Source organism: Dendrobates tinctorius, unplaced genomic scaffold (genome assembly GCF_039654945.1).
Source record: "Dendrobates tinctorius isolate UK_male_01 unplaced genomic scaffold, ASM3965494v1 ptg000133l, whole genome shotgun sequence".
Classification (NCBI taxonomy): domain Eukaryota; kingdom Metazoa; phylum Chordata; class Amphibia; order Anura; family Dendrobatidae; genus Dendrobates; species Dendrobates tinctorius.
Genome location: NW_027361801.1, coordinates 13228984 through 13254437, shown reverse-complemented (window position 1 = coordinate 13254437; position 25454 = coordinate 13228984). Strand labels below are relative to the sequence as shown.

Sequence of the window (25454 nt, the reverse complement as noted above, 5' to 3'; positions counted from 1 at the left end):
TGTCATGGACTCCGTAAAATCCTATTACCGGTAAGTAATATCCGGTTTTCTGATCACCACGACAGCACCCTACTGAGAGACTTTCAGAGACTGTCACCTGGGAGGGTCCACAGCATTAAGAACTAATCGCCCGAAGTCTAGACTAGAGGTGGATGATAGGTCAAGATGGTAGTATTTATAAAATGTGGAAGGTGAAGACCACGTTGCCACCTTACAAATCTAATCATTGGAGACATCTGCCGTTTCAGCCCAGGAGGATGCCATGGCGCGCGATGAATGAGCTCTCATTTCCTCTTTTGGGGTTTCCCCTTTAGCTGAAATGGCAAGGCAGATCGCATCTCTTATCCACTGGGCGAGTGTACTTGGTGGCACCCGTCCCCTTCTTTCTGCCCTGAAAGAAGACAAACAAGGCCCTACTCTGCCTCCAAGAGAGTCCTCTCTAAGTACTCCAGCACAACTCTTCTGACGTCTAAAGTATGATATCTTTGTTTTTGCACTGTAAAAAGGCTATCAAAGAAGGATGGTAAATAAATTTCTTGACTCCTATGAAATCTAGACGTGACTTTTGGTAAATGAGCCGGGTCCGGTTTCAGAACTCTCTTATCCTGATAAATCATGAAAAATGGAGCATCTACCGATAGTGCCTGAATATCACTGACTCGTCTTGCAGAAGTTAAGGCTACTAACAAAGCTGTTTTGAGGGTCAGAATTTTAACAGAGACAGCATTTAAGGTTTCGAAGGGGGGACCTGTTAAGGTGTCTAGTACAAGGTTCAAATCCCACGGAGCTAACGTAGGAATACGCACTGGGTCATCACATTCACAGGCTTTTATAAATCTAGTGACCCACCTGTCCCCTGTTACATTATATAGTGTGCGCCTAGAGCAAAGACCTGTACTCTAAGGTTGTTAACAGATAACCCCAACCCTCAGCCCTTCTGCAAAAATTCCAGAATTGCCAGAGTTGGAACCTGGTCCAACAGGGGAGCTGAGTGGAATAACAAACACCTCCTCCAAGTCTTATAATAAATTTTTGTGGTAACCTCCTTTCTACTCTTCAGCAATGTGGTGACTAGGGCTTCTGAAAACCCTCTACGCCTCAGCAGCTCCCTCTCAAATTCCACGTCGTCAAGTGGAAACCTTCCATCTAGGGATGACAGAATGGGCCTTGAGAGAGAAGCCCCGGGCTCATTGGCAGCACCCAAGGGTTGGTCACAGACATTGCCCTCAGCCAAGAAAACCAAGGACTCTTGGGCCTGAAGGGGGCGATCAAAACTACACTTGCTTCCTCGTTTCTGATTTTCCTGAACATTAGCGGAATCAGACACATTGGAGGGAATGCGTAGGCAAGAGTATAATCCCACCGGACTTGAAGGGAGTCTATCACTTCTGGCTGGTCTGAAGCCTGAAGGGACGCAAACCTCCTGACCTGTCTGTTGCTCCTTGTGGCGAAAAGGTCTATGTCCGGGAGGCCCCATAACCGTTCTGTCTGAAAATCCGTCGGTCTAGGGACCATTCCCCCTGGCGTAAAGAGTGTCGACTGAGATAGTCTGCCTGAATATTGTGTTCCCCTCTGATGTGAAGTGCCGACAGGGAATGGAGGTGATTTTCTGCCAGTGTGAGTAAGTCGTCTGAGGTGGACATTAGTGACTATAACCTGCCGATTCAAATAGGCCACAACAGTAGTGTTGTCGGTGTGTACTTGTACATGGGTGTCCTGCAGGATCGGTAGAAACTCAAGAAGCGCATACTTGACCGCCCTTAGTTCCTTCAGGTTTGAAGAACCCTGTGCCTCCCTGGTCTTTCACTTCCCCTGGGCTAGTCTGTCTCCCACATGAGCTCCCCACCCTGAGGGACTGGCATCTGTTGTGACTATAATGTCGGGTTTTATCTCCCACTGAACCCCTTTGGACAGATGTAGTGGGTTTTGATACCAGAATAGGTTGTCCACAGTGTCGACTGACAACCGCATTTTTCCTTCGAGGTGACCCTGCAATCTCCTTTCTGCCCCGAGCACCTCGTTCTGTAAAGCCCTGGTGTGGAATTGGGCCCACTGCACGGCCAGCATACAAGATGTCAGAGAACCTAGCAAGAATATTGCATCCATCAAGGAGAGATCTGGTTTGTCTATTATCTTCCCGATTTTGTGGATGATGCTTAGACTTTTGACCTGTGGAAGAAAGCAACGTTGAGCTACCGAATCCAGAAGGAGACCGATGAACCTTTGCAGGGTCGAGGGGAAGTGTCTTGATTTTTCCAGATTTTCCATTCAAGACCCTGTAGAGATGATATTATATGGTTCAACTGGGTACTACACTGTGTGGCCGACCTCCCTACTATAAGGAAATCATCCAGGTACAGGATGACCAGGGTATCCTGTTCTCTTAAATGGGCCATCACCGCTGCCATCCCCTTGGTGAATACACGTGGTGCCATGGACAGACCAAATGGCATATCGGCGAACTGAAAGTGTCTAACCTGATCGCCCAGCCATTCCACCACTCTAAGGTACTGTTGGTGGTATTGGTATATAGGCAGGTGGTAATAAGCATCTTTTAGGTCCAGAACTGTCATGAAGCACCTGGGAAACAGAAGCTTGGCTGCAGATCTTATAGACTCCATTTTAAAAGTATGAGATCATAAGAAGGAAATTAGCTTCCGCAAATTAATAATGGTTATAAAGAGGAGAATAAAACCCTCTCCCCTCCTGGCCCCCAGGAATCTCAACTAGGACCCGTTTATCTATCAACTGCAGAATTTCCAGTTCCAGGGCCCATTGTCGATCAGGGGAATCTCTGAAGGTTGTTAACATGTACAGCACCATGAAACCAATGGTGCTTTATAAATAAATAATAATAATAATATAAAGGAGTCCGAAGTAATATTCTGTAACTCCAATTTTAGCCAAGATGAAACTATATCGAGGATCCAGGTGTTAGATGTTATACGGACCCATTGTTTAAAGAAAAATTTCAGCCTACCCCCCCACCAGGAGATCATGGCTAGCGATACTTGCGCCTATATTTGGACAATGAGGCCCCACCGAAGTAGGCACCTTTCTGTTTCGGCTCCGCTGGCTCCCAGTCTCGGTTTCTATACTTCCTCTGGAAAGATGACCGTCTCCTAACGGTGTTCCTGAAAGTAAGGGTATATAGTTTAGGAAACCCTTTTTTCCTATCACCTGCTTTTGCGAGCATCTCATCCAGCACAGGGCCAAACAAGTACTCACCCCGACATGGAATGGCAAACAATTTGGTCTTAGCGTGTGCATCCCCCTTCCACCTCTTCAACCAGAGGGCTCGGTGGGCAGCATTGGACAAACCCGCAGACCTGGCAGCTAACCGCAATGAGTCGACAGAAGAATCCGCCAGATAGACTGCCCCTCCACGGATTTGTAGGGACGAGTTCAGCAACTTGTCCCTAGGCATTCCAGATCGAATCTGGTTCTCCAGCTAGTCTAGCCAGACCATCATCGACCTGGCGGTATAGGTGCTCGCAACAGCCAGTTTAAATGCTCCGGCCGACGACTCCCAGGTCTGATTTAGAAACATTTCTGCCTTTCTATTAGATGGATCCGTTAGGAGACCTCCATCTTCTAGGGGCAATGCTGACCGTTTTGATGAAGAGGCTATTGCAGCATCGACTTTAGGGACTTTCTGCTAACATATCATCATGAAAGGCGTATTTACGTTTTGAGGAGGATGGCAGGAACCCCCGACTGTCCTGCTTCTCCCATTCCCTCTTCACAAGGTTTTTAACCATGTCAATCACAGGAAAGGATTTCTGATTCCTATGGCCTAAGTTTGTGAATATCAGGTCCTGAGCAGACATGGGCCCTTTCTGGTCAGCCATCCCTATGGTGGAACGGACTGATCTCACCAAAGCATCCACAATCTCAATAGGGATACAAGACCTGCCCTCCTCATCTGAGGAAGATGAAGACAAGGAGGATTCTACAGATTCCATTTGCTGTCCTCTTGCTGACAGGCTATATCCTGAGTCAGATTTTATGCAGCTAGGCTTACTATGAGTTTTCCACTTAAGGGAGTTCCTAATCTTCTTTCTGATAAATGTTTTAAGATCATAAGTACCCTTAGGAGCTTCTTCCTCCAGGGACTGGCATATACACGACTGACACAGCGTTTTAAGATAAGCTTCAGGCTGGGTCTCTGTACATAAAGCACACCGTCTGGGCTTGGTTTTAACAGACTTCTCTACCTTGGAATACATAGAAACAGAAGGGGGATTCAGCTTACCAGGGGATCACCATATGCACTCACCATCTGAAGCTTGTTAACAGGGTACCAGCGCGTGATTTGTAGGTTACAGATGACTGGCAACTCCATTCATTTCTGACATCCATGGTGTCACTGCCTCTAGAGCAACCACTATTGCTGCCAATTCTGTGTCGTTCGGCGTCCCCCTTTTTAGCGGTGGGTGCTCCTCGACGTCTCTTGGGGAAGACATTCCACCGGCACACCGCTGCTGCATGCTGCCGGATTAAGTAGGCCTGGTCATGCCCCTTCACTTCCCCATCCACAATGCAGCTCCCCGGTCCCTCTAGAAGTTAAGTAGAAGCACTTCTGGTTCACGGGCGCGTCACTGATCACCTTGTATGTGTGGAGGACCGATCCGGAAACAGCCCTCACACGGCGTCAGGCGGCCGAAGCCTGCACCGGATGGACCACAGGGAGCTCACCTCCACCTTCGACGCGCCCACGCAACCCAGGGCGGCACTACCCGGGCCCTGGGATCGCGCCATCCATGTCAAACAAAGAGGGGTCAGAACAGGCAGAGCACCCAGACGCTGCTTCTGGGCCTCATGTGAGGGGTCTCCTGACCCCTCTCCAGGCTCCAAGCCTGGAGGTTCATCTTTCTCTTCATCTAAAGACTTACAGCCAGGCCTAATGCCTTGGATCTTCCCCTGACTTCTACAGCAAAGATGGCTGAAGACTTTTAACTTTTTTTATGTTGAATCTATTTTATTGAAAGGAGTTGAAAAGATTTTAACATATAACATACAAGACATAAGGTACAAGATACAGTATTATACACGGTTATACACCAAGCCATACCGGATTCGCCAACATTTTGCCCATAACCTGTGAGGGTGTATTACGAATATCAAAGAGAGAGAGGAATCAGAAAGAAAAGGATAACTCACAGGGAGGGGGGGGGGGGACAGAGGGATGGGTTTCAGACCTCCGAGCCGGCCTCTAAGAAACATTTTCGGTCAATCGAAGTAGTCCAGGCGTCTCCCTGAACACGATCCAGGGCTGCCATGTTCGAATCAAACGGGAATTATCTCCCTCCAATTCAGCCATCAACTCCTCCATACGAAAAATGTCTATAAACTCTGATAACCACTCTGCTATAGTTGGCTTTGTCGTTGTAAGCCAGTAGCGTGGGATCACCATCCTTGCTGCAGTAATACAAAACCGGAGAAGGCTCTTCTTTTGTGTGGATATGGAACCCGGGAGAATTGATAAAATGGCAATTTGTGGGGAGGGAAGGACACATTTCCCAGAGATCTCCTGGTAGGCCCAAAACACCCCTTCCCAGAAGGGTCGTATAGCAGGGCATTGCCACCATATGTGGTATAGCGTGCCTCTCTCCATTGCACAGCGCCACCATGTATCATCCAATGTCGGGAAGATGGACTTCAATCTAACGGGGGACAGATACCACCTAGTTAGTATCTTATAATTTTTCTCTTGAGCGCCCCCGGCCGGAGACATTTTATGTGTATAAAGAAAAGCTTTATCAAGGTCCTCCTTCGAGAACTTGCAACCCATCTCCTCCTCCCATGCGCGGATGTAACTTGGAACCCCTTCCGATTCCCCTGAGTGAAGTTCCTTATATAAAAAGGAAATCAAATGTGAGGGAGGGTCTTGCATTTGTAAGAGAGCTTCCAACCGCGTCATGGGAGGGCGAGAAGCACGGTCGGCCAAACGTCCCGGTATAAACGATCTCAACTGGTTATATTCCAACCAGGAGAGTGACCTACTAGGGAACTTTTCCCGTAAGGCATCCCATGTCGGAAAATTTCCGTCTACTAGTATCTGTCCCAATCGTAAGTCAGAACTCCTATGCCAACCTAAAAATTGGTCTCTGTGACACCCTGGGGGAAAGTCCGGATTACCAAATATCGGTGACAGTGGGTTCAAATTACTGATCAGTTTCTGTTTATGTTTAACACGATTCCAGACCCGTAGAACTTCTCGAGTCAAGAAACCTGTTGGTCCCTTATAGTCATTTGCAACCTGTTCAGTACGTCTGATCCACGGGAGATGACGCAATGGGACGCCGAAAGATACCTGTTCCAGTTGAACCCATTGTTTAGAAAGATGACCAAACTGCCAGTCAAACAGACGTGCAAGTAGGGAAGCTCTGTGATAGAGTTCCAGGTCAGGGAGGCCCGCTCCACCTCTGGGTTTCGGGGCGGTTAGAATAGAATATTTAAGACGAGGTTTAGATGTCTGCCAGGTAAAGCGATTAACGCAGATCTAATGGTCTGAAAGAATGTCTTCGGCGGCACTATCGGGACCGCCTGGAATAGATATAAAAACCTAGGAAGAATGTCCATTTTAAATGAATTCATCCTGCCAAACCATGAGATGTTCTTCCGTCCGTATTCCCTCAACCGTTTCAGAGTCGACTCCAACAAAGGCACATAATTTAATTTATATAAGTCGGTCGTGTCAGTAGGGATTTGAATGCCTAAATATTGAATGGCCCCAGTCTTCCACCGAAAGGGGAAATTTCCCATAAGTCTTGTAAGTTCAGTCTGTCCTAGGGATATATTTAGGGCTTCAGTTTTCTGAAAGTTAATCTTGAAATTACTGACCTCTCCGTATTTTTGGAACTCTTCCATCAATGATGGGAGGGTTATGTGTGGCTGGGATATATACACTAAGAGGTCATCCGCATAAAGAGAGACTTTATAATGAATATCATCCACCCATAGACCGTGTACACTAGGGTTCTTCCTGATCGCCACTGCCAAGTGCTCCATAACTATCGCGTATAGAAGGGGCGACAAAGGGCACCCCTGCCTGGTCCCGTTCCCAATGGTCATAGAGCCCGACATTGCTCCATTTACCTTGACCCTGGCCGACGGGCCAGAGTATAGGGCTGCGACCCTATGCAGGAAACGGTTTCCCAGGCCCAGCTGTCGTAGGGCCGAAAACATGAAGCCCCAGTGCACACGGTCGAAGGCCTTCTCCGCATCCATCGACAGTACAACCAACGGTTTACATTTCGATTTAGCATAGGCAGTCAAGTTGAGGGTCTTACTTATGCCGTCCCTCGCCTCCCTTCCTCGCACAAATCCCACCTGATCTGAATGTATTACTGAGGGCAAGAGAGGAGCCAGTCGATTTGCCAGTATTTTGGCGTATAATTTTACATCAACATTGATGAGAGATATTGGGCGGTAATTTGTTACTAATTTAGGGTCCCTGCCCGGCTTCGGCAACACCGTAATAAAAGCCTCTAAAGACTGTGGGGCGAACGGGGACTCAGCTGTGATGGAGTTAAATACCCCCGTCATAATAGGGCTACGTTGTTCCTGAAACATCTTATAGAAATGAGGGGAAAACCCATCCGGTCCCGGGCTTTTACCAGCCGGAGTGTTTTGGATGACTTCAACAATCTCCTCTGTCGTAAAGTCCGAATCCAACGGGATAGTTAAATCCGTGGCCAGTGTGGGAAGGGCGGTGTCGTGAATATAAGATTCTATGCATGGTTGAGGATCCAAAGGTGACTGAGGGGGACAATCTCCACCAATATTATATAATGTATGATAGTAACGCCTCATTATGTCCAAAATTTCTGTCGGGTTTGACGTCGCTCGACCCCCTTTTTGCTGGAGAGAAGAGATGTATGTAGTCTGGTTACGCGGATGCAAGAACCTGGTCAGTAGACGTCCACATTTGTTAGCTTGACCGTATAATATACTTTTAAAGCGATTTCTGTGGTGTCGGTATTTTTCACTCAGTAGGGACTTCAGATCGTCTCTGTATTTGATCAAGTCAATCAGCGTTTCCGTGTCCTTGTCCGTTTTATGCTTCGTCTCTAACGTCAATATCTTTTCTGTCAAGTCTGTAATCTCTTTACTTTTTATTCATTTCAAGCGAGATCCATGCTTAATGAGAACCCCTCTAAGAACACATTTAAGGGCCTCCCATTTAACAGGGATGGCAGTGGTGTCATGTGCATGGTCTTGTAAGAAGTCCGCTATGGTAGACTTGATGTCGGCCACGCAAGTATTATCTTTTAAAAGATTATCGTTCAATCTCCACGTCCACTGCCGCAGCCCCGAGTCAGGAGGGCTAATGTCCAGAAACACTGGAGCATGATCCGACCATAGAAAACTCCCGATAGAAGGTCTCGGGTTCCAGGCCAATGCACAGTGGCTAAGGAGAAAGAAATCAATCCTCCCATAAGAGTTGTGCGGTGTGGAAAAGAACGTATAGTCTCTTTCATTGGGATTACAAAGTCTCCAGACGTCAGTGAGTCGCAAATCCTGGAGATCCCTTTTCAGTGAGGATAGCTGACGATATGAAAGATATGACTTCGCTGCCGTGGAGTCTAGAGTCGGGTTAAGAGTCATGTTAAAGTCACCTCCCAGTATGACCACCCCCTCAGCAAACTCAGCCACGATCTTCAGGAAAGATCTAGCAGCTCGTATTTGGTCCCGGCCGGGAGCGTACCAACCCGCTATAGTATATGTGGTTGAAAAAATTTGAATTTTCAAAAGCACGTATCTGCCCTCCGTATCAACCAAGGTGTCCAATATGTTATGCTGGAGAGATTTATGGAGCGCTATAGATAGCCCGCAGGAGCGTGAATCCGGGTTAGCACTATGAAACCAGGTCGTGTAGTGTCTGTCGTGAATATTAGGGATGTGTCCGACTTTAAAATGTGTCTCTTGCAGGATTACTATATTTACTCTTTTCTTATGCATACCATGTAAAATATGTGACCGCTTCTGCGGAGTATTAAAGCCTCTAGTATTCAAAGAGCCCAATGTTATCTTTTGTACAGTGGTCTTACCCGACATTGTATCTGCAGCGTGAGGTCAAGGATGCAGGCTACGGCTAACAAGATGGATCGGCTTCGGAGTCCTACGCCCGTTGTTGATGAGGGAGGGAGAGCTAGTGAAGGGAGTGGGTATTAACAAAGAAAGTAGACGAGAAGTTAGAAAAAGGAAAAAGAGAAAGAAGACAAAGAAACAGGATTTTTAACTATACGAGTGTAAGTAAGCACACTCCAGGAAAACCTGTTGGAGGTAAAATATAACAGCTGCGTGCCTCAATGGCAAAACAGCGCCTCCGGGGGTTAAGTGTACAGCAAAAAGAGGAGTTGGAGACACCTACTCCCCCGGTTCCTGACCCCGTAATGATTTAACCATCATATTCCCTTTATAACGGGGACTGAACAGATAGAGAATATACGTATAATATCTAATTATAGGCTAGTGAAGCATACCCCAATTCTTAACTGTTTTCGATATCGACAACACTGATAGTATTATGAATACTTCGCTTTTAAACTCAGAACCAATATAACCTTCTAGACTGTAAGTTATCCCTCAAAACATAACACCGCAGGGCCACCTGCACTTTAGGACAAGGCATACTATCCAGCCTCGTCGTCTACCGAATGCATGTGCCCTGGACCATTGGGCCGGCCCCTGCGACGACATTGCTGCTGAGGGTTCTGGCCTCTTTGGAGACCTTCAAGTCTATAGTATGAAGGCAGGGGTGGCCAGTCAGGTATATCCACCTCCGTTAGATCCAAGGCAGCTGAGAACGCCGGAACTCCGCCAGGATGGCTCAAACAATGCACTCTACCTCCCTTCCGAACCCGAAGACAGAATGGAAATCCCCAAGTATAGGGAAGGCCGCGTCGTTGTAGTTCGTCTAAGAGGGGGCGGAGAGCTCTGCGTCTCTGTAGTGTCCATCTGGACAAGTCTGCGAAGAGCTGTATACGAGATCCCAAGTGGTTTATGGATTTTGCTTTCCTGGCTGCTCCCATGACCGCATCTTTAAGTTGGTACTTGTGAACCCGGCATATCACATCTCTCGGTGGATCTTGCTCGCTGGGACGCGGGCCCAGGGACCTGTGGGCACGATCCAGTTCCAGTGGGGCATCCTGAGGCCTATCTAGTACCGAGTTAAAAATATCTCTCAAAGTGGTGTTCAACTCCTGGGGGGGTATAGATTCAGGCAATCCCCTTACTCTTATATTATTTCTGCATCCCCTATTCTCAGAATCATCCAGCATTTCTGCTAGAGTTTGCAACTGTCTTGCTTGTGCGGCTGTGGCGGCTTCCTGAGCCTCCATTCTTTCGGTTAGGGAGGCTATAAGCTGGTCATGAGATTCCACTTTCTCGCCACATTGTTGAATATCATCTCTTAGTACGGAAAGTTCAGCCTTATAGGAGCATTCCAAACGAGCAATGTACTGCTCCATATCCTGCTTCGTCGGGATATCTTTTATCTTATTGTATAATAGACTGAAATCAGCTCCCATGGGTGTTACGGAGCACCCTGTCGTAGAAGAGGGTGATCTCCCGTGTTGCGGTGTCAGGAGTGCGTCTGGTCGGCGGGTTGCATCATTTTGTATATCTGATGCTGCGGTGTCCATCATCATGGGGTCTGCTGCTCCTAGTGCTGCAGGGACAGCTGTAGTGGCTATGTCGACGTCTGGGGGGACACTGCCGCCTCTCTGTTCTGCATTCATCCCCCCGGGGTTCTTATGTGATCCGCCGACCTGTGTCTGCGCGGGACCATCCGCGTGGTGCCCCTGTGATTGACGGGTCTCCTGGGCCCCAGAGGATTTATTTGGAGGAGAGAGCCTCGCTGCCTGCTGGGCCCCCGTGGATGTGCCCCCGTTCCTCCCAGGGGGTCCCCTTCCGTCTGCCGTCTCACCAGTTCTCTCTCCTCCCGCCTGCACCTTACTTCCTGGTGGCGGCGGGGCCTGCTGCGCTCCGGTCTCCACACCTGTCATGGCGCCCGCGGCCTTCCTTCTTCCCGCTCCTATAAGGTAGCGGGAGATGCCTCTGGGAGTGCTGTCGGGTGCTGAGGGGCCCGCGGACGTATTCCCCCTGGTCCTCCTAGCCGACATCGGAAGGTGGGGTGAGTATGCTGGGCTCTGTTCGGGTCGGTCACCGGTGCTGGAGCGGGAGCTCTCTTACATGCGTCCTCACTCCTCGCTCGCCATGCCACGCCCCCACTTTTAACTTTTTTTACCCTGGATCCCTGCTTTCCGATTTAAGGCGTGTTTCTACAGCATTAGGTTGCACTAAATGTGTACAAAAGAACCTATTGCTCTGCGTGTTGAGGTAATGGAGGGTCCCCCGCCTAACCGCAAATTATCCATCATTTACTTCAAGTATATTTCTGCACGTACCGTGACCAGCTGAGAAAATGAATACGGGATTTCAGGTCTGTAAATATTGCCAAATATTTTCTCTTTTGCCTTTATGCCACCAAGAGATTTTGAAGTTCTTAGGCTGAGTTCACACGTGGCGTTTTTTTCGCGTTTCCGCGGCGGTTTTAACCGCGCGATTTTGCCGCGAAAATGCGAAAAATAAGCATCCCATGCATTCCTATGGGATTCCGCAATGCTGTGCTAATGCTGCGGTTTTTACCGCGGCGGAATCACTTCGCGGTAAAAACCGCAGCATGCTCATTAATTTGCGGAATCGCGGCGATCCCGCACCCATAGGAATGCATTGTTCCGCTTATTTCCCGCATGTGGCTGTGCACACCATGCGGAAAGTAAGCAGAACAATTGCGGATGGTACCCATGGTCCGGAGGAGAGGAGACTGTCCTCCAGGCTTTGGGTACCATATCCCTGTAAAAAATAGAATTTAAAAATAAAAAATATTGTTATTCTCACCCTCCGGCGTCCCGCGCAGCCTTCCCGCTTCTCTTCACGCTCTCGTTCCCAGTAGTCCTTTGCGAAAATGCTCGCGATGTTGTCCCTTCTCGCGGGATCGCGAAGTCTCGCGGTCATTCGCGCGACGTCATCGCGAATGACCACGAGACGTCGCGATCCCGCGAGAACTGACGTCATCGCGGGCATTTTCGCAAAGGATTACTGGGAACGGATGCGCGGGACGTCGGAGAGTGAGAATAACACTATTTTTTATTTTTTTTTACATTCTATCTTTTACTACTGATGCTGCATAGGCGGCCTCAGTAGTAAAAAGTTGGTCACACTCGTCAAACACTATGTTTGACGAATGTGACCAACCTGTCAATCAGTTCTCCAAGCGATGCTCCATATCGCTTGGAAAACGCTAGCATTTTGCAAGCTAAATACGCTTGCAAAATGCTAGTTTTTCCGCGGGAAAATCGCGGGAATTTAAAATGCGATTTTCCCGCGGACTGGAATTCCGGAATTCTCGCGGTAATTTCCGCGAGAGTTCCGGTACGTGTGCACTTAGCCTTATAACTACCTGCAAGTAATGCTCCTAATTAATACAGGTTCTTAAAGCTCCAGAACCTCAATTCTGTGTCAGAATCCAATCCTGAACTGTATTGGTCGTGGATTCCCCATGTGTACTGTTACCATAATTCCATGTTATTTCTCCCCGTTCTGCTGAAGTAAAGCAGCTGTTAGGCTGTGTTCACACACAGCACTTTTTTAGCGGTTTTTACCGCGGTTTTCACTATAAAACCGCTATAAAACTGCTAAAAATAAGCTGCACAGTCATTTCTATGCATTTTGCACTTTGTGTGCACATTGATGCGTTTTTTACCGCGAAAAAACCGCATCGTGGTAAAAACCGCAGCATGCACATTAATTTTGCGTTTTTTTCCGCGGTTTAGGCTTCTCCCATGCTTTTAGAAACCGCTGCGGTAAAAAACGCATCAAAAACGCATCAAAACCGCGCAAAAAACGCACAAAAACCGCCGCGGAAAAATAGGTGCGGTTTCTGGGAAGGGATTCAGGTTTTTGTGCAGAAATTTTCTGCAACGTGTGCACATACCCTTAAGCGTTTCTGCAGCATCTGAGCCGGCTCAAACGCTGCGGAAACGCTTAACAAAACGCATCGTGTGCACACAGCCTTATACCCGAGACCTGTTGTCTGTGGTTATTCTATCGGCTGTGGACACTGCGTCGTGGTGGATAACAGTGAACGGAATGGCCCCATACGAGGGCTGTTGCACGCTGCACCAATAGATATAAAGTTTGTGTGAGAAAAAAAAAAAAAAAAAATCACAAAATGCGCTAGTTATGACTGTTTTAAGGATGAGATGGTGCTTATTTGATTGGCAGACTTTTGCACTTTTCCGCTTCACGGCACAGCACACTGAGCTGCACGTGGATCCAGATGCATGTGCAATTTGTGGCCATGACTCACCCGATTTCAACATTTATCTTAATGTAGCAAACAGGAAAATAGGGAATATGATATTCCTTCATCTGCTCTGCACTTTAGTCACATTGCTCCCTAACTATTTCCACTAACCACATCAATCATAATAATCAAGTCATTGATAAAGTTGAGCGAAAAAGATTCACAACATCCTCGTCCAGCTTCCATGTCAGTACTCTGAAATACGGAGTTGGAATAAGTGGCAGATGGAAAATATCAGTGGTAACTTCCTTAGCTGGCACTCAACTGCGGCGTCAGCATGTTGAAGAGGCCTTGTGATCACAAGAGGTGCCCAGAATGCTGGCATTCGAGTGTTGGCCAAGGAAGTTTGCACTACCCTTGTCCAGCTTCCATGTGGTTTCGACATAAACATTGGAATATAGTTTTCAACAATTGTTTGTTCAACTCTATTGATTGATGGTAGTGCAAAATTTTTATCTTGTTTTCTTTTGTTTGCAATATTAAAATGTGTTCCTAATTCAGGCTCTCGGATCTCACTAACATTTTAAAAGGATGACTACAGGAAGGATGCTAATAGAACAGCAGTCTTTGTAGATGAGATAGAAAAAAATGCTGGATGGTGCTTTAACTATTTCATCATTGATGCCTCCAATCTAAGTTCCCTGACCTTAGTATTATACTGTACGAGCTGCTGTCTTCAGCTGTTCCCAGTGCAACTCGAGTCCCAATCTGCCGTCATGTGAGGTAACACTCGCAAGCTCTCAGTGCAAGTCTATGAGAGCCTTGTTTTGTCTCTCATAGACTTACATTAAGCAGTAACTTCCGAATCACCCAGAAAATACTGGAGCTTTTTGGCAAGTCACAACCTGCAGAAGACCGACCGGACCGGTGTCGATAACAGAAGATTCCAGCTGGCAAATATACTAGGGCACGGAACTTCGATTAGTGGCACCACTCAAGCGGTGACGTAAAAAGAATTGTTGGACTGGTGCCTTAAAGAAGTTATCTCAAGAAAACAAGCCCATGTCCATGTGCTTATGGCATATTGACATTATAGAGGCCCTGACTCCAGCCCTCTATTTATAAGAGCAAGCATTATAAGAGCATACTCACTCCCCATGTAAAATATACACTGTGTTAAAATTCCATTGCAATCGGGTTCTTAAATGAAATGGGATAAAAAAGGGAAGAATGGTTGTAGCCTGAGGCTAGTCCAATAGTTTCTTCAAGGACAAATTTGCTTTGACCACATACAATGAATAATGGTCAGGGTAGTGTCTGTGTACAGTCGGTTGCGCACACTAACAGAACATTAACGGAAAGGTTTATCAGAACATAACTACAGACAGATAGCTCACCAACAGCCCCTAATGCACATTGTTAGAGGTGTAGATAGTTCCATGCAAATAGTTTTTCTCAATTAGTCGCAGAGTGACTTATGATGGTGCATGTATGTATTCTCACAGCCTATGTGATTGTGGTTAGATAAATTATAAATACAAGCGTAACAAGAACTTGACCTTTCCCTACTTCAGAAGAAGTCTAAACTTATATTAGGTCACAGAAGTGAGAAACTTCCACGGGAAAATATTAAGTACTGAGTTGACTGCAACTGGGGGTCGATGTGACCTAGGCACTAGATAGATGATAAATTTTTTTTGATTTTGTGGTTTGTATTTATATTATATGGGCTTATAAAGAGGACATTATATACTCTGTTAAAAGTGTACCTATTATTCTGGGTAACTTTTCAGAACAAGTTATATGTACACAAGGAATAATACTATGCCTAATTACTGTATTTCTAGTAGCCTTCATTTATTGATGGCATTCCCAGAGCAGGCTGCTATGATGTTTCCCATACACAGCACTGTAGTGCACCCGTGATTCTACTATGGAGATGTAACTGGAAGATACTGACTAGAAGCAGCAGTACCTTTAGGGGCAGCATGGTGGCTCAGTGGTTAGCACTGCAGTCTTGCAGTGCTGGTGTCCTGGGTTCAAATTCCACCAAGGACATCTGCAAGGAGTTTGTATGTTCTCCCCATGTTTGCGTGGGTTTCCTCCGGTTTCCTCCCACATTCCAAAGACATACTGATAGGGAATTTAGATTGTGAGCCCCAATTGGGACAGTGATGATAATGTGTGCAAACTGTAAAACACTGCGGAATATGTTAGCGCTATATAAAAATAAAGATTATCTATCTCTCTCAAATCATGTTCTCGCCTCCATCTCTCTTTTATGTAGACTACTATGGGCAGAAGCTGTAATCTTGTCTCTCAGTAACTCTAAAAATCCATCTAATCTCTGCCTCTGTAAAGAGAGTCCGAAGACTGAAATAAGTGGTTAATGCAGAAGAAATAGATAAGTAGAGAAAAAAAAATTGTTCTGTAATAAAATCAAGTGGAGATCGAGGCACCAATTGTAAACCTTTTATCGTGTCTGCGTATCCAATAAACTTCATATAAGTGGATCTCTTCAGGGTGGTGCATAGTCATAGCATGCGTTGATAGACCAAAAGGAAAACAAAAGAATTGCAGCACTCTCCTGATCCTTGAAGATATAGTCCTTTATTCCACTACATGGATAACATGGTAAGGTGCGGTTGTGCAGGTGACAGGGGAGATTAGCAGGTGTGACAAGAGACCAGGCAGGTAAGATCTCTTGTCTCACCTGTTAATCTTCCCTGTCACCTGAAAACACTTTTTTATTTGATGTATTCTAATTTGATAATTACTTTACAGATTGAGATGCCAGTAAATATAACTTCATAGTGTCTAACAGAGGACTGGCCTTGTTGCCCATACAAGCCATTAGCCTGTACTGATTCCTATTGTTGATAAGAAAAGTTTTTTCTGCTGTAGTTCTAAATGACACCTTTCATTTTACCATACAAGGTACAGGAAATCTGGCCAAAAAAATTGATACACAGTGTTTCAGAAGAAAATAAAGTGCCTAGCGCTATATAACATTACCAAGATTCTAAATACTAAACTGAGATTATAAAAAGTGCAAAAATGGACCCTTACTAGAATATACCTGCATCACTGCACCAAGGCGCGTTTCAGTGTTGCCTTCTTCATGTGCACTGATACAGGCACATTCTGGTATGAGTCCACTTTTGCACTTTATATAATCCTGTTTGGTAGTTATAATCATGCTACTGTTATGTAGTGGTAGGCACTTTATCTTCTTCTCATGGTCTGTGGATTAATATTATAGTTAGGCACTTTGCGTCTTATAACCTGATCCACATGTTTCTATCCAAGTAATGCAAGACACATGTTACACTGACAGTTGCACATCCACCATAACACCTGGTGTAGCATGAATACACATGTACTTACATCACATCTTGCAATTACATCATTGTTGCATTTATGTCCCATTCCTGTAGCACTGCACATTACATATTGTACTATATTGCCTGTATTTATCATCTCTGCCATATCTTCTTTTTGCCCAACGTGGCTTTGTTTTTAAACTCCCATATCTTCAATTTTATATGTTATTTATTAAATAAAAAAAAAAAATTCTCATTTAAAGGGAACCTTGTCACATCGTTTATTGGTATTAAACTGCCCCCAATGTCATGCTAGTGATTCACATTGCATCACTAACGTGTTTGTCTCACGCAAAACTTCCCAGTATTTAGCGCAAAAATCATTTTTTATACTTTGATAATTGCCCCACACACCTTGTGTTTTTGTCATAGGGGTGGGCAGCTCTAGCTTTTCAGTCATGGTCAATCAAATGTGTTTTGAAATTCTCCACGCCCATGCTCTGGAGCCGCTGAGTGTCAGCGTGGTAAGCGGGAAGACAGGTGCACACAGCATGCACGCTCACAAACTGTCATGTGGCCAGTGACGCTCAGTGGCTCCGGAGCATGCGCACATAGGACATGAAGCTGGGGTGTACACCGAGATTCAGTGCACGTGCCCAAAAGCTGATCATCATTGATGATACTGTTGTTCCTATTTTGACTACCCTTTCTGAAAGCAGCCTAATGTAGGGGCAGAGACCCTGATTCCAACAATGTGTCACTTACTGGGTGTTTGTTGCCATTATTTTTTATAAAATCACTGTTTTATCTGCTGCAGATGTAGCAGTTCTCTGAATGCTGACCTCTTTATAACCCCGCCCACACCACTGGTTAGCAGCTTTCTGCCTATGCACAGTGCACACAAAAGCTCCCAATCACTAGTAGGGGTGGTGCTAAACAGAACTCACAAATATGCTTGACTATCTGGCAGCACTTAATAGTCCACAATTGATAATCTACTGATAAAACAATTATTTTATGAAAACTACAGTAAGCAGCCCAGAAAGTGACATCTCTGGAATCAGGTACTATGTACTTATATCATGCCCCGAATAGGTGGCACAAACCAGATGACAGATTCCCTTTAAAGGAGTTGCCTCAAGTTTGTAAGTTTTTCCCTATTGATAACATAGGGGATAACTTCCTGATCGCTGGGGGTTCAATTGCTGGGACCCCTGCCGATCCCTAGAATTGAGGCTCTGAAGTGCTCTGTGTTTATGAAATGCTGGGCAATCATGCTCACTGCCGCTCAGTTTAGTAACAAAGACCATCCAAGCACTGCGCTTTTTGGAGAACCAGTTTTGAGCATGGGTGCAGGACCCAGAGGTCGGACCTTCATCGATTGAGAAATTATTCCATATCCTTTAGACTTGGGATAACTTTCAAAATTTTGATAACCCCTTTAATTCCATTTCAATACCTTTGACAGTACTGAAAAATGGAGCTCACAACATGCATTTGTAATCAGCCTTTAACTGCTACTTGTAAACAAGTGTGAAATATAAAAAGATATATGGGAGATATAAAATTGTGTCAAATTGTATTTTTTTTTAAAGGTATTTTGCAAAGTCCAAATACCTGGTAGTTTCAAAAGACTTGAAGTGGGAATACCTGTGTCATTAGAATTAACGAGCACGCTTTTTGATGCCTTTCTCATTCAACATACAATATGTATATCTGTCTATTTACTGAGATTCCAATGGGATTGTCCACCTATACAGTTTTTTTCCCCTCACAAAAATGCATGCATTTTGGACTAAAAATCATTGTTGCAATTATGTTTCATTAGGGTATGTGTCCACGCTGCGTACTGGCAGCACTTTGGATGGAGCGGAAACCTCGCTCCGCCCAAAGCGCCGCCCCCTGTTGTACACACGCTGATTCCGGATGTGTTCAGTGAGCACATGCGGAATCACCGCATCCTATACATAGAATGGTGCTATTCATCTTGGAGACTGAGCGTCTCCGTAAGATAAATAGACATGCTGCAGTCCGGAAAGACGCGCCGCATGTCAGAATACGCAGGGCCGCCGTATGCTGCCGTGCACACATAGTGGAGACGGGATTTCATAAAATCCCCTCCACTATTCTGTAACATCTGGACGCTGCGGATTGGACGCTGCAGCTGTACGCAGCGTCTAATCCGCAGCAAATCCTGATGTACTGTAGTCCGGAAGTGGAAACATACCCTTAAAAATGCTTGCCTTCTATAACCTCTGTGTTGCGCTATCAATGCATACAGAATGAGTTAACTCAGAATCCATCAGTGAGTTCACTCTGATGAACCAATGGGAGAATTTGTAATTTATCTGTCTTTAATTGAGCTCTTCTCAGTTGATTTAAAACCACAGAGAACGTCAAAGTTCAATGTGCAGGAAGACAAAGAGCCAAAATAGTGCCACATTTTTAATGAAACCGAATTGCTAAAATGCTGTATCCATACAAGTACATGCATTTAAGAAAAAAAAAAAAAAAAAGGTCTCCTGTAGAAGGTTAAACAAACAAACAAAAAAGGAGTAAAGGTCCCCGATACAATTAACGTATAGTACGACTAAGATTTGACTGAGTACTTGAATCCATGTTCAGCTGCTTGTCACATTAAACAGTTTTGCAGAATTGCCCATGAACTCACAAATATCATTTATATCTTTTATCTAAACTCTGTCACAATAAAATTGAATAAACACAAGCGGGCCAGGTAAAATTACAGTTTGTTTGTTAAAGGTGCCATCTTATTTAGCTTCAGCCGGTGTGCAAATAACATTGGCTTCAGAGGGTAAAGCCAACATTATAAATGTAATGTTTGGGTTACTATGTATCTAATGGTTGTAATAAAATGTGACATTTTGCCATCCCGCTTCTCATATAAATGCTATGTCTATATATGCCGGAACAGTAAATTAAAGCAATGTACTGTTACCTCACTGTAGTAGACATCCAGTACACCAGCATCTTCCTTCATGGCTGCCTCCTCGTCGATATTTGGTGTGATCTTCTTGAACACAGAACAACCACTATGAAAAAGTTCTGATAAAAAAAAATATGGTTTAATCAGGATTACTCCATTCAATAAGGATATTATTCACCTGCACTACAGTATGCCTCCAGCATCGTGATAGCAGTATATTTAGAGCTTCCCAAACCCCCCGCTTGTGATTTTTACTATAGGGGTTGTCATATGCAGAAAACCCCGCTTTCCAAGCACCAGAATAGTGAACTGAAAAGTGCAGTCCTGGCAAATTTTAGTACAAGGAGGACGATAATTAATTTTCCCTGCTGAATCCTTACCTTTAATAATTATCTAATTATTGACAAGATAGGAATGAAAAACTGGCATTCAGAAATGCAAAACTTACTTTTTCTGTAGAGGAATTCAGCAACTAGGGCAGCTACATGGATGCAACACATTGCAGCCTAGAAAAAACAATCAGATCATTTGCATTTTCTTCACATATTTACCGTAATTTCAGACAGACATTTCTTTCCTCAAATGTAACGAGATCCAGATAGTAATCCAACTAATACATATACCAACACTATTTATATGAAGTTTTTCCAATTACGGTAATGTGCAACTTGCCTAAATCCATGGTTCACACTTCAGAATGATCAATATTTTTACAGCGAACACTTACCCAAATATGAATTTCACCATGGAAATAATGAAGTGCTATGTTTCTTGTAAAAGAAAATATTTTATTTATAAAATTCATGAAAAAGCAGGTTAAAATGGAAGGGTGCTGTAAAAGGAGAAAAGAAGGGATGCTAATCCAAGATATAAATGTGATCTAGGTAAGCTAATACATTGGTATAATCCAGGCCGGCGTTTGCTTCTTGTTATTCTCTCCCCAGTCTGGTTGTGCACGAGTTAACCTTCTCTGCCTCGTTTTGGGTTCTATGGGGCTATTTCAGTCTGCAGTGATAGTTCATGCTCCCAGGTTAGAGCAGCTGAACCTTTGATACCATGCTTTGTCCTCTGCCTGAGTACTCTGATCCAGTAACTTCCCTTTCCTGCCTCCCCGCTTACCTTAGTGTTCGCTCCCTGTGTTTGAACCCCTTGGTATGTGACCCAGCCTGTTTGATTGTCTCACGTCTCTGTTACCTCTGCTCCCATCTGGTTCTGACTTCTGGCTTGTATTTGACTCTGGTACTTCATTCCCTCTTTTCATGGTCACGTGTGACTGGCTTCGTTCCGTCTTGTCATGGTCACGTGTGACTGGCCACACCGCCTCCAGCAGGGCGAATTTAAATAATAGAACATGCAGCCGGATACACCTCCTCCAGCAGGCGAATTTCAGTAGTACACGTAAGTCTGGATACACTGCCTCCAGCAGGGCGAATTTCAGAATAAAGGGGAAAACCAGGAAAACAATTACAATGGTGGCCCTGCGATAGGGAACGGGGACGTGGAGACCTCCTGCACTCCTCTGAGTCAGTGTCTCTACACTCCTAACGATCCCTAGGCCTGTTCCGCACTGGGCGCCGATCAGGATACCTGCAATCCCTAGCTCGCCCTGAACCAATCCCTTACTAGTGAAGTGGACGGTGCAGACTCTAATCCCACCACTGTCACTTTCCTCAATGTGTGTTTTAGTGCAAACAGGGAAACCCCACTTAGCTTTGCTCTGTTGCTAATGCTCCAAGCAACAGAGTCCGACACCTGAGTGCATCTTTTCCTCCACCCGGATCCAACACCTGAGTGCAGCTTTCCAGCAACAGAGTCCCGCATCCAAGTGCAGCTTTACAGCAACAGAGTCCAGCATCCGAGTGCAGCTTTACAGCAACAGAGTCCAGCATCCGAGTGCAGCTTTCACCATAGCTGCCACTTCACCAAGCTTTGCAAGAACTCCTCGCTGACACCATAGCTGCCACTCCACCAAGCTTTGCAAGAACTCCACACTGACACCATAGCGGCCACTCCTCCAAGCTTTGCAAGAACTCCTCGCTGACACCATAGCTGCCACTCCAGGATTCTGACTGAGCTGCCCGGGACTCTTCTCAAGTTCCTTCTTTCACCAAGGCTGGTTGGAAAAGACCAATATCACCAACAGTGAGTGAGAACACCTGACACACCTATATAGTTAGGAGCCAGAGTCTCACACCTGTTAGAGATTCCCGTGCAATAACGCTCACCACCACCGGGGGCAAACTAGAACAAAAGACACCACTGTGTAATAACCCTAATGGCCACTGGGGGCAAAACCAACTCCAAGCAAGCAGCTCAAAGGAAAAAAAAGGTTACTCATTCAAAACCTGTCATATCCAACCTCGATCATGACACTCTCGGTTTCTGACTCGGCTCGACTGACCTCTCTGTTGCCACCAGGTGGTGCCTATGCTTCCGTGAAATGTTTTTGAGTTGAAGTCGACAGGAAGTGGAAAGGGTTTGGATATGTGGTTTGAAAGAGCGATCAGTGTCAAGGATAACCCCGAGGCAGCGAGTTTGTGGGACTGGAGAGAGTGGGCAGCCGTTTACTTTAATGGATTGGTCCGTTGGGGGGGGGGTCGTGTGAGATGGGGGAAAGATGATGAATTCTGTTTTGTCCATATTAAGTTTTAGAAATCTAGCAGAGAAGAAGGATGAAATAGCAGACAGATATTGAGGGATTCTGTTTAGTAGGGAGGTGATATCTGGTCCAGAGATGTAGATCTGTGTCATCAGCATAGAGGTGATACTGAAAGCCATGAGAATCAATGAGCTGTCCGAGGCCGAAGGTGTAAATGGAGAAGAGCAGGGGCCCTAGGACTGAACCTTGCGTGACTGACGGATAGGGGGCGCGGTGAGGAGGTGGTGTGCAAGTGGGAGACGCTGAATGTCCGGTCTGTTAGGTATGACGCGATACCAGATAGGGCCAAGTCTGTGCTACCAAGAGATGAGAGGGTCTGTAGTAATAGGAATGGTCCACTGTGTCAAAGGCAGAGGACAGGTCCAGGAGGAGGAGGACAGAGTAGTGTCGCTTGGCCTTGGCGGTTAAAAGGTCTTTGGTGACCTTAGTTAGGGCAGTTTCAGCGGAGTGGTGTGGCCGGAAGCCAGATTGTAAGCGGTAAAGGAGGGAGCAAGAAGAGAGGTGGGAGGACAGTTCAAGATGGACGTGTTGTTCCAGTAGTTTTGAGGCATAGGGGAGAAGTGATATAGGGCGATAGCTAGATACAGAGGATGGGCCAAGATAGGGCTTTATATAGGGCGATAGCTAGATACAGATGGGTCAAGAGAGGGCTTTTTGAGGATAGGTGTGATTGAGGCATGTTTAAAGCTTGAGGGGAAAACACCAGTTGTTAGTGATAGGTTGAAGAGATGGGTTAGGGTTGGGATGAAGACTGTGGTGAGGTTTGGGATGAAGTGGGATGGGATTGGGTCAAGTGCACAGGTGGTGAGATGTGATCTTGAGAGTAGAGTGGAGAGTCGATCTTCTGTAATGGTGGAGAAGTGTTTTTTTGTGGAGGAGGGCTGGGCAGTTAGGAGGAAGGGCTCTGGGGGTTGTCGACTAAAACAGTGTCTGATGTTATCATGGGCCAATGGGCCAACGTGGGAAAAGGCTTAAAAATCTTTTAAATCACCCTGAAATACATATCAGTGCCACACACTTGCCTTAATTTTAGGCTATAAATGAGGTCTGTAACCTATTTTTTCAAAATACAGATGATGAACCCGTATGTGACATTTGTGTATTTCATACACTACGTGGTCAGAATGTGCAACGAAAGTTGTAAAAAATGAAGTCACATTAACACATCAAAAAACCAACAACACAAGGTTTCCACAAGGCACCCACCTCTGAATAGTCTCCATTCTTCACATGGATCTTGGCCATACTCTCCAGCCAGGTTTTTCTAAGCTCAGGTGTGCTAGCATATGACTTGGCCAAGCTATACTGTAGATCTATCAACATCTCAGGATCTCGTTCGTGTTCCTTCATCTGAGCTGTTGCCATGATTACTGTACGGATTCTCTTTGTCAGATCTTTCACTTCTGAGGGAAACGCTATTGACTGCTTTATGTAACATTAGGAAATGGAAAAAAATATAGGTGAGCAACACATATATGTATGAAGAGATGAAAAGGTGATGCCAGGACATCCACTCAGGTAAAATAAAATCTTCTTTTACTAGAATAGCTTAAAAATATTTAAAATAAGAGGGAAAACCCTCCAAGCCTTACGCGTTTCGGGCACACTTCAGGGCCCTTAGTCATAGAATGTATGTAAATGTTTAGTCTATTACAGGTTTCTTCCCTTTCTTTCTGCAAATACGTGATAAAGGAAAAATAATGTTCAAAAGCAACAAATTCTTGAATATTCTTGTAAGCAAAGCCACATAATACAAGAATATTCATTACACTTCTGTAGCTCTTCAGTTCAGCATATTTCATTTCTTACCTGAGTTTTTAGTTTTGGGTATTACCATATATACTGAAAATGCCTCCCTCGATTTATACTCGAGTGAAGGTCCCTGAAGATGGAGGGGGAGCAGCAGAAGCGGAGCAGCGGGTGACAGGAGGCAGGACCTGGCTGCTGCGGCTAAAGCCTGTGCCCGCTGCTGAAGAGAGATGAATATTCACTGTGCTACCACTAAGAGTCAATAGTTATTTACATAGTTAGAGAAGATTTTTAAAAGGTTTAGTTGTGATGTTTCAAGTATTCTTATATTAACAAAAAAAAAAACTAGAAAGACTGAGTCCATATATGTGTCCATAATGAGAGACAATTTAAAAAAAAAAAAAAAAGCACTTTTAATAAGTTGCTTAACTAGTGTCCAAAGTTTCAGTTGAACTTTTGATTACTGTTTTATCCATTAATCCATTGTTGGTTACAACTAACTATAAACAATAAGGGTAAGGTAACACGGGACAGCCGAATTGTGTACAAGTGCAGGCAATTGTTTAATCTGAAAAACCACATTTCTATACAATCAAATGATTATTTGACAAGCAATTAGCCAATGCCATTGTCAGCCACCAAATAGCTGTCACATGTGGTCTTATCCAAAGATTTTTTGACTGATTAGAAGATTTTCATTGCACAACTAATTTTTGTTGACGATTGCATAACATTTTATACCGCTATTAAACATGATGTCAGCTTTATACTATAATAATCCACAGCCATTTCTAACAGAAAGGAAGATTCTCACATATGACATTTCAGATTATTTTAACTGGATTTCCTTTGTAGTTCTGCTAGGCATTAAGAAAAACTGGTGTTACAAGCAAATTAAGCAATTTATAATAAAGTAAATGAATAAATAACTGGAAACATACCTTCATTGCTTTGTCACTGTTTGCAAAATTGTTAATGATAGAAAGTGATTCCTGGAATCTAGATCCTCCGCTAAGAGCCACGTCCGCAATCAGCTGACTTACAGCAATTATGATCTAGAGAAAACAATGCTTTTTTGTAAGAAATACAGGGATTTTTGTGATAACTCACCGTAAAATCCTTTTCTCCGAGATGCTCATTGGGGGACACAGAGACTGTGGGTGTATGCTTCTGCCGCTAGGAGGCTGACACTAAGTGAAAAAAAGAGGTTAGCTCCTCCGCAGTATACACCCTCGCCACTATTGCGGGCGGAAATCAGTTTGGTACCAAAGCAGTAGGAGGACAACAAAATCAACCTCAATACAGGTACAACATGTCCAAAGGAAACCACCACCCTTATATCAAATAAGTAGACACAAATTAATTTAAACAAAACAAGAGCCAACTGGCTATCAGGGTGGGTGCTGTGTCCCCCAATGAGCGTCTCGGAGAAAAGGATTTTACGGTGAGTTATCACAA

At 44.9% G+C, this 25454-nt stretch overlaps 1 protein-coding gene across 4 annotated transcripts in view; it reads right to left on the bottom strand.

Moving 5' to 3' along the window:
• DOCK11 (dedicator of cytokinesis 11) overlaps window positions 1-25454 on the bottom strand; it is a 481846-nt gene that overhangs the window by 123095 nt on the left and 333297 nt on the right. For 2 of the 4 annotated variants that reach the window (XM_073543480.1, XM_073543482.1), the window contains 4 exons: window positions 24938-25051; window positions 23454-23672; window positions 20037-20094; window positions 19601-19707 (listed from right to left, as the gene is read on the bottom strand). In XM_073543480.1, the coding sequence (XP_073399581.1) occupies window positions 19601-19707; window positions 20037-20094; window positions 23454-23672; window positions 24938-25051 (498 nt within the window). The remainder of the gene's footprint in view (window positions 1-19600; window positions 19708-20036; window positions 20095-23453; window positions 23673-24937; window positions 25052-25454) is intronic. The other 2 variants (XM_073543481.1, XM_073543483.1) reach the window with 1 other exon arrangement.